A 20,967-nucleotide genomic window follows, 5' to 3' on the forward strand; every position below is an offset into this window, starting at 1 on the left:
GGGATAAATAGATTTAAAGGATAGCTTACACTTAAGCGTTATATCTGTAACAAAAAGGAAATCACCAGATTTCCAACCATGTAATAAGACTCTGAAAAAACAGGTGACCTTGTATCCTTACAGTTCAGACAGTTGGTTTATGCGTGTTATGAATACAGTGTTTGCTGCCAGTCTGGTCACTGGTGTCCTAAATGTTTTGAGGAGTAGGAAATGATGATGATGATAATGGTGATGATAGTGACGACAATTAAGACTTCAACAACAACAACAACAACAACAACAACAACAACGATCATCATCATCATTATCATGGAAAAGATATTTTTAAAAGAGTTTATATCCTTTCAGACATATCACTTCTCGCATATACTTGTAAAATCCTGTGAAGCGCTGTTTCGTAACAATAAGTGTAATTTGATTTGACACTGACTGATAAACGCGTTGACCTTTAAACAATCACCTCTTATTCATTTCGATTAATTTCCAGATAAAATACAGGTTTCCTGACTATCCTTCAATTTCTAGTGGCAATGTTAAATACATGTACATTATTAAAGAAAACTAAAGATGGTTTATCAAATTCCTGAAAGTTTCTGTTACGCATTGCGGATGGTACACACACCATTTGACATTTGTACTTCATTGAAGTGAACCAATGCAATACTTTCTACCATTACAATTAACCTATAGCCTTAATTAGGTAAATCGGGTCAAAATGACTGACATAATGAAAATTACTTGACTTTTTTCACTGACATTTGATATGGTTGTATTGATCACTTATTGATGAATACGTGACCCTGGTGTGATTGCAGTATTTTATATACACATGTCAGTTTAAAATAAACACGATTGGAACTAATTTGGGATAATTGGATGGTGAAGTAATGTCTTTAAAATCTACAAATGTAACGTCATCTACTTTTCTTTTTACGTTACAGACTTGTTTTTATGAGTAATTTGTAATATTGAGACATTCAGCTATAGGCCACCTTTTGAGAAATTTGAAAAATATGAAGATCCAATTATCCCAAAATATTTCCAATCGTGTTAATACTGAAAATGATTTGTCAGAAATATCAAATAAACTGCGTAGAAAGGGAACTTGGAAAGTCTAATATTGTTTTCATTGACAATTAACCGAACGGGGGAATATGATTTCAAAGACGATACCATACAGTCAATAAATTGGAAAGCGTTCTTGGTGATTTCACCAGAGACTCAGTCACATTCAATGACACTGAACGTAAAGTGGCAACAAACCTTGCACAATGTTTATAACCAGTTTTTAAAATGAATGAGAACATTTACTTGATCGAAGATCAAACTAGTTGATAGACGATACTCGTTTTCCCAAAAGAAACGTTGTTTTTAATTCACGCCTTTTGTTCGATAACTTACCTTTGGCTTCTCATTGCAAAATGCATATAGGTACACAGTCTCTCTGTAACATGGCTTATTCTTTTAGAACAAATCGATTGACCGGTCAGCCTCCAAAGAATGAAGATTTGGAAATTAACACCATAGCTATTATGTCATCAATTTAACTTGCAAGCCTTAAAAACTCGACCTACTTTTGTTCCGTACTATGTGAACAAAATAAAAAAAACAGCAATGACATCAAAGTGGCACGGTGGTGAATTCCCGTTGATTCTACGAAAGCATATGTTCACAGATATGATAAAACTAACAAATGCAAGACTACAAGTGTACCTTACATGTATCTCTGAAATTTCTGTTATCCGTCCGTCAAGTTACAAAATTGTCGAAAAAGCTTCTCATTTGCTTCGTTCATTGCATCAACTATAAACCCAAATTTATTAATGACTGACGTTACAGCTTGCAATATTTGTGAAATTTGTTCACAATCGTAAGAATGTCTTTATTGAATGTAAGGAATGAATCTATTTCCACAGCATAGCGATCGAATGTAAGGAATGAATCTATTTCCACAGCATAGCGATTGAATGTAAGGAACAATTCTATTTCCACAGCATAGCGATTGAATGTAAGGAATGAATCTATTTCCACAGCATAGCGTTAAATGCCAAGATCAAGTGGAAGTACCCTTACGCCTATGAATTTTTATCATCCACTTTACAGGTACGACGTTAAAAACATGAACAACGCTGTTTTATGTTTCGGCGATGCTGGTGGTAACGTTTGTGTATTCGTGTTTTCTGAAGCACTCGGCTCGGCTTTGTTTGGTTCCCAGAATGCAAAAGGAGGTTAGTCGAATGTTCCATGCCGTGTGTCAACCAGAAATTAATTTATCATTTTATCGTCAGTGCTAACCACAACCGTCTCTCACCATAACTGTAATTTATTTTCCCTAACAGTTGGTTGTAGGAGGGTACCTTTTCACGAGATACTTAAGGGGAGCGTCAAAGGCATACGCGCTCTTAGATACCTGGTAAGTCGTATTCTTTTTCACGAAATTCTCCGTTTTCATGGTGAACATAAGCATGATTGAGCACTAGTACATGCCAGTAATCCATGACACCATACACACTGGCATGCTTCTCTGATTTTCTTCGATAAATTAGACACTATGACGTTCATGAACAAAGTCGCATATTATACGAAAATGACCCACACTGAACTTATTCTTTTTCAGTTCGTTCATGAAGACTGGGTAAGGAAAGTCCAATATTGTCACAATTTACATTCTGTCATCTCGTGTGCGACAACCTCGGAAAACTCTATGTTTATTGGTGACGTCGAGAGGAAGAAAACGTAAGTTTGTCTCAAAAATGTGCCATAGAATTCTGCAACACAATTGTGGATGTATAGAAAGACTTCAGTTTGAAGTCAATCATAGAATCAGAATAAGCCAAAATGTATGAAAGTAACTGTCATGACGATATGAAGACTACATATACCCATATACCCATGGTGTATACAGATCAAGGTAAATATAAAGCGTGTCGAAAAACATCACGTGGGGATTCGAGTCCTGTTTTTGAGAACTGTGTGTTGCCTCCATGGTATTATGGCCCATTATGGATTGCTGAATGACAGGTACTGAGTATTGGAGGTCAGCTTGTGAGCTAAATGTATTGCCCTTTTCCTAGTTGTGATTGGATTAATGAAATATCTATGTTTCTTACAGTGGTTCGGTTTTTAAGATTCGAAAAGGGCTTCAGTGCTTTGAATATTCGAAAGAATGGAACGTCATAGGTAAGTTTATGATGTCGCGTTGAAGAAAGTTCGGCAAGAAGGGGCATTTCACCACAAAGAGATGTAGACTTTGTCGATAGTCACACAAAAATAGCTTTTCTGTTGTACTTCTCTGGCGCGCAGTTGTTTATGTTTTGGTCGCCATTGAAGTATACACGTTACAGTCATGTTAGCATTGTACCTTTGAACAGTTGTGTCCGTCCCTATGCTAGTATGGTACGTTGTACACATTGTATGCAGTCTACAATTGACGGTTCTTTGAACGATACCAGCATCTATCGATCACAATTTTAAAAATGCAATATTTATGGGAGTGAAGTATTACGTAATCCGTATGGTCTATGGATTATAGAAATCTCAGAATATTTGAGGTTGGTCACCTTTAATCCACATATTTTAGGAACTTTTGCGAAAACTTCATCAGAATTAAAATTTTCGGAAATGAGGGTAGCGTAATTGTATTGATATTGTGTATTTTGAACATACCGAAAGTATCATAATATGTGATTTCAGTTAAATTGAGCTGTCAACAGCACTTTGTGATATGGATGTTTTTGTTTACAGTAACTGGTGGTATGGACAGAACAGTACGACTTTGGAATCCTTACGTTACAACAAAAAGCACAGCTGTTCTGAAAGGTCACAACTCGGCAATCATGCACATAGCATTAAATGGCAATAACGGACAGATTATCAGTGTGGCCAAAGAGAAGGTATATCATACTAGAAGATAGTGACCGACAAGTAATTTGTACAACTGTGTCATCATTGCAAATAAATACTCTGCTGTTTTATGATCTACTGTTGTTATCTTCTTGAAACTTTCACAAAGACACGGCAGAATTAAAGACATGGCAGAATTAAAGACATGGCAGAATTAAAGACAACGGAGAATTAGAATATAAATAAGTGATGCCACTATGCCAGAAGTCAAGATAAACATCATCATCATCATTATAGTAACCACCATTACCATCACCACCACCACAACAACCATCATCATCATCATCATCATTATAGTAACCACCATTACCATCACCACCACCACAACAACCATCATCATCATCATCATCATCATCATCATCATCATTATCATCATCATTTCTCGTCACAGCTATTGTCATTATGTTATCAAATTTCATAGTTTTGAAACTTAATGCAATTTTTGTTCAATTTTTCATGATCAATCAGCAAATCAAAGTATGGGATATGAGAGACCAGACGTGTCTTCAGACAGTTGCCGGAAGAAATGTTAACATGGGTCCTCATCTGATAAATACCATATTTTACAACGCAAGAAATGGTTCTCTCATACTAGGAACAAACATGGTATGATATTTGACGTTAATTGTTATATTTTAAACATGAAGTAAATGACAGATGAAGTGACGCAATTGATCTTAACTTGTGATAGTATCGATTTGTAAATCCGCGACATTTAAGAATTCAACATTGTAGTATATGCGTTGACGTTTTCAAATTAGATAATCATATTTGTCGATGAGCTAAACACTTTGAATTATGTACATGACTGAAATATTGGCTCCCGTTTCGTCTTTAAGTCCCATTAAATCATTTGCATTTAGAAATTTAGCTTGAATACCCAGTGCACGTATGTATGTATATGCTGGCCCTGTCTGTCGGCCTACCTGCCTGCTCCTACCTATGTCTACATGCTTATGTGTGTATGTATGCATACCTGTCTCCCTGCCTTTGTCTGTCTTATATATATGTATGTATATGTATGTATGTATGTATGTATGTATGTATGTATGTATGTATGTATGTATGTATGTATGTATGTATGTATGTATGTATACATGTATGTATGTAAGTATGTATGTATCTATGTATCTATGTATCTATGTATCTATGTATAGGCATTCTTATGAGAAAATATGCAAATGAGATTAGAACGGAAAATGGGCAAAATAAAAACTGGATCGTGCAACCCGCTGGCCTTGCTATTGTTCATGCTTTTTCATTGAAACAGAATTAGCAACATTGTATTCTTGAGATATTTTAATCAGTTTTATCGGAAATTTTCATTTTCATATATCTGCTTATGTTTTTCAATATAAATGTTCCATTTTTCTTAACAATGACAAAAAACACTATCAACTGCTAGAAGAAAAAATGTTTTCTCCCTTCATTTTTTAACAGATAGCAATATTTGAAAGGAAGGCAGAAGAAGGCGAGGTCGGAGAACCTATGTCACATAACAAAGCTGTGACGCATGCTCTATACAACAACCTTTTCAACCAGGTAGTCAGTGCATCTGATGATTCCATAGTCAGTGTATGGGATCTAGATACTGGTACAAAAACGATACAATTTACAGCCCACAAAACTATCGAAAGAGGAGTAGAGAAAAGTGTGGAGATAACAGCCATGACCTTTGACCCAAGCAAGAGACGTTTATTCACTGGTGCAAGGGATGGTACAGTGAAAGTGTGGAATTTTAACAACGGAGCGTGTTTGAGAGAACTTGAAGTGTTCGATAATTACGAGGTGAGTAAATGTTAACATGGGTAAACTTTAATGAGAACAATAATAGAACATCAACAGCGCCGCCATTTCATCGATCGTCAATGGCACACCATGACAAAAGTTTGGTACCGTGTAGTAATTTGACGACCAGTCATCGGCTCATCAATGTAGTTGTCCATTAGTTGACCATTGTTGTATCAAACGACAGGTTAACTGTATGTACTCCAGTGTGTTGGGGAGATCTTAACGTATCTGACATTGGACTGATGTGTACTGTGATTTTGCTGAGAGTTGTCGACAGTTACAGAGAACACTGGTTCAAATGTACATGATCGTGACTTTACGATGTACAGTATATGTAGATCAGTATCTATATTCATAATAGGAGCAATAGAATGAAATCAAGGTTTTGTGAAATGTCAGACAATTTTCAAAATTGGAACATTTTCATCAACATCAAGACTGCACAAAATCGTCGACATTGCATTTTTGTGTCGGGCTTTCAACTTTTCGTTTCCATCTTATCCTTATTTATGCAAAATTTACAAATAATGGAGTATGCAGGTGAAGCTTAACAAAACTTATCACACCATTCACAAAATTCCGTACATATCATGGCGAGAGATGCATAAAGAAATGCATGCATGCACGGACAAACAGACAGACAGACAGACCGCAAGATCGTGAACGCTTATTGCAGTAACAATTTCCTGTCGTATTTGATATTTATTCAGGTGACCGGTATAGTGTGCCCAAGATCGAAAATAGTGACCACCGGTTGGAATAGACGACTAACTATGTACATGTGAGTGGCTTTCAATAAATCTTTATCGTGTTTTAATATGGACTGGACCATTAAACCTTGTGAGGGGTGGGATAAACTGGAAAAACAGTAAAAGTGTAGCACAACATAAAGCATGTTCTCATAAATTTCACCTATCCTTTACGAATCTAAAATTGCACTCTAGTTATTTTGGAACGTGACGTTAAGGGTTCGTGATTGTTCCCTTGTGAGTATTCAGACAGTCGTAATCCTTGTCATTTTATATCAATTTAGAGGGCAGTTATATTTTGGGAATTTAAAACTGTTATGTGGAAGAACTGTCAACACAAATACCTCAAACCTACCAAGTGACAACCTACAAAGGAGGAGTTGATGTAATTCTTGGTATCTAACAGAAATATTTGCCTTGACGGATTGCTCGTTCAAAATTTAAATCTTAGTGTACAGTATAGCATGGTGGAATCTTGGCACTCAGCATCCTGTATTAATGTAGAGGGTTTTCAGTATTTTTTTTTCATTTTGCCTTGACACGGAAAAACCACCAAGATCCAGTTATTTCGTTCCTGTGTGACAGTATTCACCTAAACAAATTATTTAATTTCAGAGATTTGCAAGATGATGATGAATGTAGACAGTGGCCGATTAGACACAAGGATGACATACTCTCGCTAACTAGTTACGGGCCAAGTCACCTAGCAACGTCGTCATATGACGGTGACATCATCATTTGGTCCTTAGAAACTGGTCACGTGTTATCACGTTTGAATGCAATGGAAAGCGTCAAACCACAAACTGATCGTCTCAATTCACCAGTGACGCCAGTGCGACCGATGGGAAGGGACAAAAGCGCATCTACGATATCCGAAAAAGACTGTAAGGCCGAGAATAAAGAAAGTAGTTCCAGCGTAGAACCTAAAACAACAGATAGTGTTGGAATCAAGCGACTGCTGGATGAAACAAGCGTGAAAGAATCATTGAAGAACGCCTCTAAGGAAACTTTTAAAGATAAGTCAAGAGGTACACTGCCAGCCATAAACAATCAGGCAAATATGGTGACGTCAGAAACAGATAAAAGTGACGACAGCGAAACAAAGAAATCCGACATTAGTGACAGCAGCGTGAACAGACCGAAAAGTGGATTACAAGGAAATGATTTTTATCACATACATTCCAAAAGTTACGCTGAATTTCAACGAAAACACGAAGCTTCCGTGGACAAGGTAAATTGAATTCTTGCACTATTCTTTGTGTCGAGGGATTTTAATTTTCTCCTATAGTAAGACCATCGTTATAAGGGACGACGAAGAGAATAAATAAATACGCAATTATGACAAGATCAGCAAGCAATTTGAAAATAAAACGTAGATCAAATTAGTGTACATAACGTACATTTTCGATAGTAAGGAGACAATAACAAAAAAAATAAATGACTTTAAAATATGGAGCTACAAAAGGTCTTTCTCTTGCGCATCAGTTCTAAATTCTTGGCCCTAGCATTGTCTATGGAACGCATTGTCCATGGAACGCATTGTCTATGGAACGGAACGCATTGTCTATGGAACGCCAACACTGACTTCTGCTCTCTAATTGTAATATCATGTTAAGCGGAAAAGTTAATATGTTGCGGATAAACATTAATATATTAACCGCAAATATTAACATGATGTGAATAAAACGGTGATATGTTGTGGTTAACAATCCTTTCTTTGCCATTGCTACCACCACAACCACCACCACCACAACCACAACCACCACCACAACAACATAAACTTCCACGATAACCACCACAACCACAACCACCACCACAACAACAACAACAACAACATAAACCTCCACGACAACCACCACCACCACCACAACCACCACCACCACCACCACCACCACAACCACAACAACAACATAAACTTCCACGGCAACCACCACCACATCCACCACCGTCTTCACAACCACAACCATCCACTTAAAACCAACACCACGGCGCCCGCCACCACCACCACCATCATCACCACCTCCATCTCGTACATCATTAGTACTCTCATACACAAACTGATAACCTCCAAATAAATATTTTGCTCTCAAACCCACCGTGGCCGAAAACGACGCTATCCCACTTCAGATTGTAATTTCCTTCTGAAGATTTGAGATACACTCTCCAGATTTGAACCAGCGGTTGGTGTCATCTTCATCCTCAGCTTCAAAACTATATCATTAGCAGTCTCCCAGTACACACTATCTAAATTACATGGCAGTGGTACACCTGTATCACATATTATAAATGATAAGTTCATGTCTCGACAACCGTTCAAAAGTAAAAGCTCGGTTGTATGTAACTTTTTGATGCATTTTCCATTTTAAAATACATTTTCTTGCGCTATCAAATTCATGTCGAAATGCAATTGTTCAACGTGTCAACATTAGCCTCTATGTGTTGAATTTTGAATGTTGTGGTTGCTATGACAGCACGGTGCCAGTATTGGACGTATTAATTTGAAGCAGTAGGACAAAGGGTTTGGGTTCGTAGAGTCATTTGTTTTCATGTAAAGATGAAGCAAAAGATAAGTATTTTACACGCATCTAGTTTTTGAACAAAACTAGATTCCCTGTAAATTCCGCACAGGTATTTACTTTTTTGTGTTTCAGAGTTGTCTTCAAGGTTCTGACAATTCAATGTCACTCAATTTGTTGTAAATTAATGGACAATTTGCTGAACTATTTCAACTATTCCAAACCTAACTGAATGCTATTTATTTCCAACACAACACCCACTGACACGCAAGTAAGCACTTGTACATGGGAGGGAAGGTGCCTCGTACGACATCAGTTAGTATCAGACATTATCAAACGTTAATCCCACTTTGGTTATATCCATCATGTCACAGTGATAAGTCTTGTAATCTGTAAAATCTTCCAAAGAATAAAATTTGCTCGATATTTATACTCGACTCCTGCATAAGTGAATATTTGGAAACACAAATGATGATGTGTTCTCGCGGAATCATAAAGTCGTAGGCTTACGACACCTAGCTTGTGTGTGTAATATGTTTGACCTTAAATTGTGTAAGTAGTAAAGTAAACGTGGGCAACTGGGATGAAGTAAGAATTTTACACCCATTTTATTAATTTATTCTACATGAAGCGAAGGAAAAATTAACCATCCATGTAACTAAAGTATAACCCTGACCTATATACGAACTCACGCACGCGCAGCAGTGCATTGTCCTGAACTAAGCGGGAAATTCCCTGCTGAGCATGTTTATACATGTACGGGAAATTCCGTGTGAGTCATCACCATCAAACTAGCCTATATAAAGGACCCCCGTTGTCAGTCGACCGGCCGTCGCGGAGTCTAGCTGATGTTGAACACGAAGTTCCTATCGGTACGAACTAACTTTCATATCCATTCAATCCATAATATCGTAGATATCGCTCCAGCGGCGGACTAAATCCTTCTTGTTTTTGTATTTCTAGCGCCTGATGAAATATGTCCTGAATAAGTTCTGACCCCGGAGCCTCTGTTGTTGCGCCTTTTTCTTGTATTTGTGTAAGCAGCTGTTTATATTGCACATAATAATGTTTATATTTCTCTCGTCTCTTTGCTACACCTGTTTTCCCTTGTATTACATCAATAACAACACCTGGTATAGGAGTTAAGGCTAAAAGAACGGAACTGTCGGAATTGCTGCTATTACAGCAGAACTTACAAGAATTCCCTTAGTAATATTAAGAGCCATATCAATTCGACCCATTAATTTATAACTTCGTCGATATGCAGCACTTGTTCTTTCTATGTAATCAGCCAATTGTTCAACGCTTTCAACAACTGAGATGTGCATTTTTTTTTGTATATGTAAGGGGATTAAAAAATAATTGTAGTAATATAGAAAGACAATATGGCAGAAGGAGGAGAAGATATACCAATCGAGGATTTCGTTGATGCAAATTTAAATGATGATGATGAGCTGCTACTGCTGAAACATCCTTAACACGATAATGCCCTTGCAGAAGCCGAGCCTTTCCAGGCCGGCTCAAGCGACAGACCCGCAGGTGAGTCGTTGATTAGACAGAGAGGAGAAATTACAGATATAACGGCTAACCAATACTTAGATAGTAATAGGATTACTGATGCGCATAAACGAGAATTAATGCATACGAATTCTAGTATTAGGGATGGAGAGCTGTATTATCGAGACGCCAGGCTGACATCAAATAAAGGCAAGAAGTCTTTAATGCCCTCCTCAATAAAAGGTAAGGGAGCTGCAGAATTTAAAAAGATATATTAGGAATAGATCCAGATTTTGTAACAGAATTGACTGATAATGAAGCAAAAATGTTATTGAAAAGGCCGGCCGATAAACTCAAACCCTACGACATTGGACGACTCAGAGATAGAATAACAGATTTACGAGAAAATTTTAGCGATAATGCCGATGAAATACGTACTATCGAAAATAAAATCGAAAAATGGAATAATGAAAACCCCGAATATAGAGCTATTAATGATGAATTAAGGATTGCGAATATGCGTCTTGGCGAGCTTAACAATGAAAAAGTTAAAATAAGGCTAGAGAAAAGAGAAGTTGAAAAACAGTTAAAGGAAATTCCTGAAGATCACACCCAAGGAAAAGAAAAAGCCAAGAACTACTAGCTGAACTCATAACAAGAGAAGCTAAAGTTGACAATCGAATTGAATACGAAAATGGTAAGATCAGTGAGGCACGTGAAAGTCTGGCTACGACTAGGTCTCTTCGTGATGTAATTTCCGATCCAGAATTGTCACTCAGGCTGAAGCTGACAGAGTTATTTAAACGAAATGGTATAACAATCGCTGCAATACTGACTGCCCTTGGAATGACAATATCAACAATTGCCCTGGCTGTGACTAGAGGAGGAGGGGGAGGAGGAGGGGGAGGGGAGCAGGAACTGGCGGGTCTGGTTCAGGTCCGCCCAAAGTATATACAAAAGCGAAAGAAATTGTAAAGCAATTTGGCGAATGGTTAAAAACATTGGCCGCAAAAAGTGCTGCTGCAATACCAGGTTTAATCGGTCCCTCGTCAGTTTTCTATTAAAAACAGCAGGATCGGTTGTCGGATTTGTTGGAGAACAGCTATGGATATTTTAACTGGTTAACATTAGTCATTATAAATAAAATTATGTATTAATATATGACACCCCTACGGCATCGACATGTTTGGTGAAAAGAATATTGCAAAGTTTCTTTCTAAAAATAAAGACCTGTTTGGTTTCTCTGTCGAATTGGAATGGTGCAAACTCCGACGAGTAAATCGACATATACTTCGAGCAAATCCAGGTGTCCGACTCAAAGATGATAATCTATATCATAACATATTAGCTTTCGTGAAGGAATGTCAAAAGACTAACTTCTTTAAGCGACTAGAATTCATAGCTGTATTCCAGGATACTGAGGATGACCAAGAGGCTCATCATCTCCAAGAATATTGGGTCCTTCGATTGATTCGCGACACAGGCAATCGATTTATCTTTCAGGCAGACGGAAATATTTACGTAAAGATGTGATTTTTTTTCTAAGTTATTATATACACGAAGTGAAACTTAAGATGTGATTAATTTTCTTTATAACATGTATTTCTTTTTTTCTTCTACTATATACATTACACGAAAATGGGGTACGATAGAACATTATCACCGACTTTCACCAACCGAATACCGAATGGAACGAAGTCAGAAAGAACTCATCACGTGATTGCTCATAATCCAAGTGAGGCAGATCCAGGCCAGACACTTATCATACGATGTCCAAGTTAGAAAGCGGAGTACTCTTAGTTCCAGATACTTTCGACCTGGTTTTTGATCTCGAAGTAATGGGAGGTGGAACTACCGTGTAGTACAAAATGTTGCAAAAAATTTTGGTGGAGCGAATGAAACTCACATTTGAGGGGCAGACACTTTCGATTTGAATAAATATAACCTTATTGAATGTTATCGCGATCTCTTCAAACATAAAAGGAGAGAACGAACATGACACTGTACGGAATTCAGAACGAAAATCTAAGAAAATTAAGAAGCGGTGCGACCGATGCAGATGCCGCCGTCGTGGGCGATAATTTACTTTTCGACACATATAAAACAAAATATGCTATTCGTCTCACTCATCCCTCATAACAGGCCATGGAGTTGCATATCCATCAGCGTTAGGGAGTCATATTGAATGGGAAATTACGTTGGCACCCCCCCCCAATTACTTGTCAGTAATCAGTTTGTTACAACCAATTATAAATTAAAAAACATTCAAATGGAATACGAGACAATTTCTGACCTCGATCTCGCGAGGTCAACTGCTGGTTATTACAACGGTGGAAAAAGTTACCTTTACGAGCATATACATTATTTTAGAACAATCCCATTCAAAGAATCGGACACGGTTATCAATGAAAATATAAATGTACCACGACGTAGCATTAGAGGTATCGCTATACTCTTCACTAAAAATCAGAATCAGTCAGAACTGAACAGTGAACTTTTCTTTAACCCCTCCATTGAATCTGTGTCTGTATCAATCGAAGGCATTGCAAATAAAGTGTACGCTCAGAAGATGATACCAAGACAATTTTGGCGAGAGGTGCGACGGTATTTTGCTGAAGATAAAGATTGGTGTGAAATTGATATAGATGAGGCCGATTATTTGAAGAATAAATTCTGTCTGTTTATCGATCTGCGTAGTTTTAAAGATATTGAGTTTCATGGAAATGGTTTAAAAGTAATGAACACAAAGGACGGAATTCAACTTGAGATCCTGAAGAAAGATACCGCGTGGGGTGGCGATGACGCTCACAATGATAATATATTTGCCCACATTTATGTTATCAGTGATGCCCTAGTCTCTATTGAAAATAGTAGATTAATGTCTTTACAATTTTAACCATGACCCGTCGTCCGTCCTATCGGCCATGTTTCTGCCAACCATTCGCCCGTGTCTGGATTGTATAACTGCACACGTTTGATATCATTTGGCGCCATCATGATTTTACTACGCTTTTCACTACGGATTTCTCCAGCCTTTTCCGTACAAACTGTACAAACTGTGCCGGCTCCGGCTTCTTCCCAGTTTCAAACAGATCTTTATAATCTTCAAAGTTCAAATGTTTTCTAACACAAACATCTTTCACCCCTTTATTTTTTTCGTCTCCGAAGTTGGAGTTCGAAAAGCATACACTTTCGAGCGTATGCCAACAAAATCAAGAATAGGTTCACCATTCAACTCATCTTTAAATTTACCTATCACTTTTTTATTAATCTTCGGAAAGTTGGGGGCCACCATGGGTCCACTCATCCCACTAGTATCATATATAGACTTCTCACCATTCTTTTCAACATCTTCTCGGACTATATCATTGAAAGTTACGTCCGGGTCCGGGATCGGCACACTGTAAACAAAACTATCAGTATCCATGTAGGCTAATCGTATTCCAGGGAACTGGGCCCGAAAGTAATTGTAATGCGTCTCATACATAAGCAGCTTAGAAAGTTCCAGTACTGCGGCGCCGATGAAAACTGGTTTTACATATCTATGCTCATCCGTTTTCAGTTCCAGTAGGGCACTGTCGCAGGAATCGCCATCCTCTTCGGAAGTTATGAAAGTTATATTTGGATTATACTTCTGAATCTTTTTACGTCCACTATCCGTGCCGTTCAGTCCGAAACAAATTTAAAGTCTCTGTACTTTCGAACATCTTCTATTGTCTTACCGAACATTGCATTATTCATCAGCTTATAGAAATTCTTTTCGAAATCTGTCCTCCCCTTTGCCCTCATTTTAGTGTTAAAGTCAATATATTTCGCGAGACATGGAGCTTCATCGAAAGCAAGCACCCGATAAATCTTTTTCAATCTCATTCCCATCCGAAGATAGAATTCCAGCAACTTGTAGTGTAAGACGTATCTCTCTCTATCCATCACACTTGTAATCAGTCGACCGCCCTGCCTCGGAAATTCATAGTGATGCGGTGCTAATGGCAAATCGCTGTGTTCTTCATGTAATTCGGCTGGGTATTCTAAGTCTACTTCTAGAAAACTTGGTGGAAAGGTGGAACCAGGTCCCCACCTCCGCTCCGCCCCCGCTCCGCCGGCGGCCCATTCCTCCCACTCTTCCATCGTCATCCAATGAAGTCCGCCCGTAGGCATTGCCTGACTCATTGCCCAGCCGTAGAGATTGTTTGCATCGAGATATTTTATTTCGGTCACCGGCTTCTCTGGATCGTAATTCGCGCCAGGTAAGCAGGATGATTTGTCTGTAAATAATGAATATTACACTGGCTGATACCACCTCTAATTCCCCGTTGTACGAAAGTCATCTGCTCAGCATCTTGAATGAGTTTAAATTTATTACCTGTGTAAAGTAACATAGCATCCCATGTCAAGCCGGGCGCTGACATATAGTGGGCCGGATCTAACTTATATGCTTCTAAACATGTGTCACGGAAATTTTCGAATATATTTGCAAGAAGTAGAACGTCCGTCTCACAATAGAATTCCATATAATCACGAATCGTCTTACATCCAACTTCGTCCCATACTCTTAATGCATGTTCGTAATCAGACTCTGAAATCCCCTCTTCCGTCAATTCGCTATAAAATTCCTCCCTCTCCGGGAGCTGGTTCTCTCCAGTCTGTCAACCGAGTCTAAATATTCGTAGGGGAAGAAACCTTCGCCCTTTGAATGTCCGGGTACGAAAGTGGGGCCGCCGTCCACCCGTGGCCTCCGGCACAGTTTTTGCCAACTTCGCCAATGACCCCATCATCAGCTGAGCACTGTCCATAAACTTTATAGAAAAGAAACGTCTCTTTATCTCCCTCTTCCCTCCGGCAACAACAATTGAGGCGTGAAAAATAAATGTTTTCGAGAGACCCATAATTCCTCCATTGCTCGTCTTAGCTATGATTTTAGGCTCTGGTCCGGAACCCCCATCATCTCCTTCGGTAACGATTTCATGTAATTCTTTCAAAATAAAAGAACCATCGTATCCCTTGAGGTTGTGAAAGTAGATAGGAATGGTTCTCGACGGCCGGCATCCTTCGCAATAGAAGGTCGCCTCCTCCTTCACTACTCGGTATCCTGCCGGCTCTCCACATGCAATACAGACTGGATCACATCCGTCGCGCCGGTAATTAGAAGGATCCCTCATCGGTATTATTTTCCAATAATACGATTTAGAATAATACTCGGCCCGTTCTTTCATATCCTTTAGAAAGTCTGTAACACAGGAGAGACCTGTGAATGTTCTTTTACCATAAACAGTGGGTCGGCCCGGGCCTCGTTCCGAAGGTCCCCGCGATCTCCCCACCCCCGTTCCACCATAACATACGAAAGACAAATTGGAATGTGTCGGCCGGTCCCCTTCTCAATAATTGCCTCAGTATCTGCATAGACGACGTAGGGAGAAGGAACCTTCTTCCGATGTCCTTCAAATTGACACACTTCCTTAGGAAAATCTGGCTGGGCAGTGTCTGTTCCACAGTATACCTGATGTTTTTCTAATTCTTCTGTTGACTTAAAACCTCTTTTACAAACCATACAAATACACTTCCGTCTGCGCTCATTCTTTCGATTAGTACGAGAATTACGAAGGCGATTTTCCGCAGTAATTGGTACGAAGTGAGAACGGCCGCCGTCTTCGCCAACTATCAGTAAGATATTTGCTATTTGATTCCTATCGGCTTCACCTTCGGAATGGGCACTATATAACACAGTTATGTCGGACGGGGGAGCGGGATCATTTTCGTAGATCTGAAATACTTGAAGTTTGATGCCTGGATTTTGCTGCTCGAAGCGCCTGAATACAGTCAGATCGGCGGGCGTGGGCGTGGGAATACCTTCCCAACAGTAGTCAGCCATAAATGGGGCGTACGTATTCCATTTTCTCCTTACCTGACCACATTTCTTTTCACGAAACTCGGGGTCGGCCAACTTTAAACTTGCTACGATGGCGTATTGAAAACAGTTCTCGCTGCCCGAAGGTAGCACCAGATCGCTAACACAATGCTTATTTTTAACCATCTGGGAAGTTGGACTGCGCCAGCCCCGGCAGCCCCGAGTAAAACTTCTACTAGAATTACTTCAAAATTAAGTATCTCCTCGAGAACGAGACCAGAACCCTCAACATTTTCAATTGTATCAAGCATACGATCGTAGCGATCTATTAATTGTTGCCCCACATCCAATCCTGATCCTCTTACATCTTTTGTGTATGTATCTTTTAATTTAACAGGCAATGTACGATTTTGTGTATTACCAGTTTTCGGATCCGATAATTTGACTTCCATTTCGGTATAAACAGAGTACATCTTTCGTTCCGAATGGACCATACCTTCAATATCCACCAGCTCCCCGATATCCTTGACTCGCTTGACTTCAGGAAATTTTTTTTGTAAAACTGCTCCCTTGAATGCTGTATGTAATCGACGGGCCATAATAATCTTTATGATATATACTATCCTAAAATTTTTTAAAATGAAAAAAATAATTATTCTATGATAGGTCATCAAAATCCACTATAATATTTTTGGCAGCATTTATTTGTTTATATATCTCGCCTAATCTTTCTAAGTCGACTAGTTCTTCCGCATCTTGAATTTCTGGTTTATTAGGCGCAGCACAAAATAACCTCTCAACAGTGAAAGAAAGAGCACGCTTACTTAAGCGCGGTTTAAATGCTAAGAATTCTATCTTACTACCTTTCGGATATTACGAGGTACAATAGCAGGATTTTCTCGGACTGGCAATGGGCTCACTGTTTTAAAACCGCAGTCAATTCTTGAACCATATCAATACATGTAGCGAAATCGTGATGCCCTCTCCCTCTCCCTCTTTTAAACTGAAATTTAAAATACGCCACTGGCTGAGGCCCCTCGCTCCCTCGCTTCTGATACACTTTAGATGGATTGTAAAATCCGTAGTATTCTGGAGTGAGCGGCCAGGCTTGCAGCATAACTTTTAGCAGTGCTTGCATCGAAACTTTCACCTAGGGTACGGAATATTATTAAATCAGTAAACTTTTGAAGACTCGGTTGCCAACGAACACACATTTCATCGCATGTAGCAGTATCGTTGGATCCATATTAGGTCCGATGTTGAAAACCACTTCTAGCTCACTGTCTACATATATAATAGGATCTACCAAAGATTCACCAAATATGAGTTTGCCGTCACTGATTTGAATATTCTCTTCTCCGGTTTCAAGTATTTTTATTGCAGTTGAAATAGAAAGGATTGTCATTGTCTTATCGTATATATCTTAATAAAAATAATTTAAAAAAATTTTTTTCTATGATATAGTATCCTAAAATGTCATACATATTCATAAATGGACCAACTGGAAGTGGTAAGAGTTACGATGCAGTAAATTGGATCCGTATCACGTACCAGAATTTGACACTAGTTTTTCCAGCAACATTGCCGACTTTTATAATGGGCGCCACGTTTCGATTGCCGATTTTCAGAACCAGTTTATAGAACATACGCTTAGTTTACAATGTCAGGCTGGGAGGAGGAGGGAGGTTTCCCTCCCTTCAGAACAATACATTATTTGTGACTCTTCCATAATTCAACATCTGACTTTTTCTCGAATCCGGGGCGTTTCCACGGAGTGGGAAGAAAAAAAGATTGTTTCTAGAGCATTGACCATTTACCCAGTTTCATTATCATATTCAAAGATATGCCTTGGGATTATTGCAGGCGGAATGTGTTGACTCGAGCCAGGTCGTACGAAATAGGCGCCTTAGAAGAACTAGAAGAGATTCACAACAAGTTCAAACAGACTTTCTTAGAAATTTGCCACGACTACAGACTTCCATGTTTGGTAATTCATCAATCTCTTACCCCCCTCGTTCTCAAGAATATACTTAATCCAACAATTGATACCGAGACAGTCGGACCAGTAGAATATCCACGAGCTTTTGACTTTGGAATTGCATGGAGCGGCGGCAGCCAGGGATTTTTAATAGACGGTTTCAAGGAGGAGGAACTTGAAAAAGCGTACTTCCCACCTGGTCAAGAACAACTAGAACAACCTCGAGTCTCACTAAAGAACCTACACAAACTTCTTAACGCTTGTGAATCTGTGTGTGCTTATAATGCTTCGTTTGACCTACGAGCACTTGACATTATGAAACCCTACGGTTCCGAAAGGGACTTTGAAGTTACTTGTCTATGGCTCATGTCAGTTGTGTACATTATACTTCAACCAGAACTTATAGATAAAGCTGAAAAAGGGGGACTCGAAAGAACGGACTATGGCAACATGAGAAGTCGTTTTGAAGATCTTGCAAACTTAATATGTTCAGGAACTGAGGGGGTACCACCTCATCCACATACGGCCGAAAAAGATGCAGTAAGTGAACATTACTTACGACAGTACATGATAAATACTTGGCCAGGTGGGGGGTGGAAGTGGGGTGGTAAACTGACACTTTCGGCTTTCAAGAAATTAAGACTTTTTCCATGGTACTTATTGAATAACTTTCGTAAATACTTACGTTAGTACTTACGTAGTACTTGACAAGTACCATGGACAGGAACTTACGAAGTACTTACGTAGTACCAGCACAGGAACTTACGAAGTTCTAATAACATTTTCCTCCGGCTCCCAACTATTGAAACTTTCTGGATAACCTTTCCATTTTATCAGATAATATTTCTTTCCTCTAATTTTTTTCGTCTTCAAAATTCGTTCTACTCTGTACAGCTCGTCGCGTTCTGAAGGGGCGCTCTGAAGTTCATCGGAATAGAAAGTGCCAAGTATTTCCTCTCCATTCAGATCTTTTATTTTGTAAACTGGTGGCGTTCCTAGTCCAGCTGCGTACACAACTTTTGAAACCACGAAAATCTCCTCTGTCCAATTTGGTAAATACCCTTTCTTAAAAGTGGTCTTGTATTTTGTAATTCGAACCCGTTCTCCCGGCTTGAATTCAGGGTTGGCTCCCCCGGCTGCCAACTCAGGACGAATAGTGTATAAAATGCCTGCCAATCGTTCTCCTCTGTTACGTCCCTGGGTTTCATTTTGATACTTCCGTGTACGGTGTTATTGTAATTCTCAAGAAGTTCTGGTAGAATAGAAAGCCATTCACGTGTCTGTTTATATGTAAAGTATTTCCACATCATCGTCTTAAGAGTCCGATTAAAACGTTCAACGACGCTAGCTTTTTTGTCACTGTAGGTGTGAAACCAGTGAATTCCCACCTCCTCCAACCACCCCTGCATTTTTCGATTAGTAAATTCCCGCCCCTCATCTGTCTGAAGTTTGTCGGGTTGCCTCCCGGATTTCTTAATCACGTCTTGTAGCGCCTCTAACGTATCATCAGCCGTTTTTGACTGTATCGGCCTGGCCCATGCGTATTTACTGAGCACATCGATTACTGTTAGCATGTATCGAATGTTACGGTTCTCTTTGCGAATGGGGGAGGGAATTCCACGAGATCCGCTTGCCATTGAGAGTCTATCGATGTTACAAAAACGCGTCGGCCGCCCGTAGCATGAGAACGAGGTACCGGTTTATGTAGATTATAAGTTAGCTGAGTTTTTAACCACTCCTGCACCTCTTTCTTGGTCACTTTCAGTCCGCTGGCCCGTGCTGCGTCATATAATTTTTGTACACCTCCAAAACCAGTTTTCGGGTTGTAATATAATTCTCTAAGAGTACCTTCGGCTTCAGCTTCCATAATTGCTATATTATACGAATAATTTTATGTCGTACGGATTCCGTAAACGAAATACTAGTTTACTGAATGGCCTACTTTTCAATTGCTTGATTAGGCCCACGGCTTCCCGTTCTGACACCTCCATTCCATATTCTTTTATAATAGTTTTGTTGTCTATCTTGTTCGGTGTGTAAAATAGTACTAACATTTGTATGTTTTCCCTAAATGGTTTACTAATACTAGTATATTGTTGAGTCAGAACCCAGACAGATAATCCGTCATGTCTTGCGCTGAAACCAAGTTGGACTAAAACGTTACTGCGCTTCTTCATATCTTTGGACGAGGCACAGTCATCGAGGATTATTAAAGTGTTCGTTCCAGCCCATTCTTTATGCACGTAGGTTAATGTATCATCCACTGCATCGAGTCCGACTGGAAATATAAACACATTATCATCGGTGAAAATGAATCTTCTATTATACGCTTTATTATTCATGAATGTTGGGCAAATGAATATCACATATTCGAATTTCCTTAAGTACGGACCGTGAGGAGGTCCAACATAAATTCTGTTTTGCCAGAATATGTCGGTCCAGTTATAATCATGTTGAATGGTGGGGTTACGTATATTGACATTTCCTCTGGATCTATATACTGTAAATTAATGAATCTCTTCTAGTTCTTTTAAGTTACTGGTTCGAGTTAGATGAAACCCGTCACATCGACAGCATCTGAATGAACTATATAGTTAGTGACTTTATTCCAGTACCTACAATAGTAATGAATATTGTTAAAGATAACAAACCAATTTTACCATATTCGTGAATAGGGTCTGCAGATGC

At 39.0% G+C, this 20,967-nt stretch overlaps 1 protein-coding gene across 1 annotated transcript in view; it reads left to right on the forward strand.

Moving 5' to 3' along the window:
- Positions 1–20,967, forward strand: part of LOC139144303 (WD repeat-containing protein on Y chromosome-like) — a 46,094-nt gene that overhangs the window by 11,316 nt on the left and 13,811 nt on the right. The window contains exons 9-17 of the mRNA XM_070714994.1: positions 2,104–2,228; positions 2,340–2,413; positions 2,618–2,736; positions 3,113–3,180; positions 3,745–3,893; positions 4,372–4,509; positions 5,344–5,691; positions 6,405–6,475; positions 7,059–7,674. Coding sequence (XP_070571095.1) covers positions 2,104–2,228; positions 2,340–2,413; positions 2,618–2,736; positions 3,113–3,180; positions 3,745–3,893; positions 4,372–4,509; positions 5,344–5,691; positions 6,405–6,475; positions 7,059–7,674 — 1,708 coding nt within the window. The remainder of the gene's footprint in view (positions 1–2,103; positions 2,229–2,339; positions 2,414–2,617; positions 2,737–3,112; positions 3,181–3,744; positions 3,894–4,371; positions 4,510–5,343; positions 5,692–6,404; positions 6,476–7,058; positions 7,675–20,967) is intronic.

The sequence above is a fragment of the Ptychodera flava genome, chromosome 11 (genome assembly GCF_041260155.1).
Source record: "Ptychodera flava strain L36383 chromosome 11, AS_Pfla_20210202, whole genome shotgun sequence".
NCBI lineage: Eukaryota > Metazoa > Hemichordata > Enteropneusta > Ptychoderidae > Ptychodera > Ptychodera flava.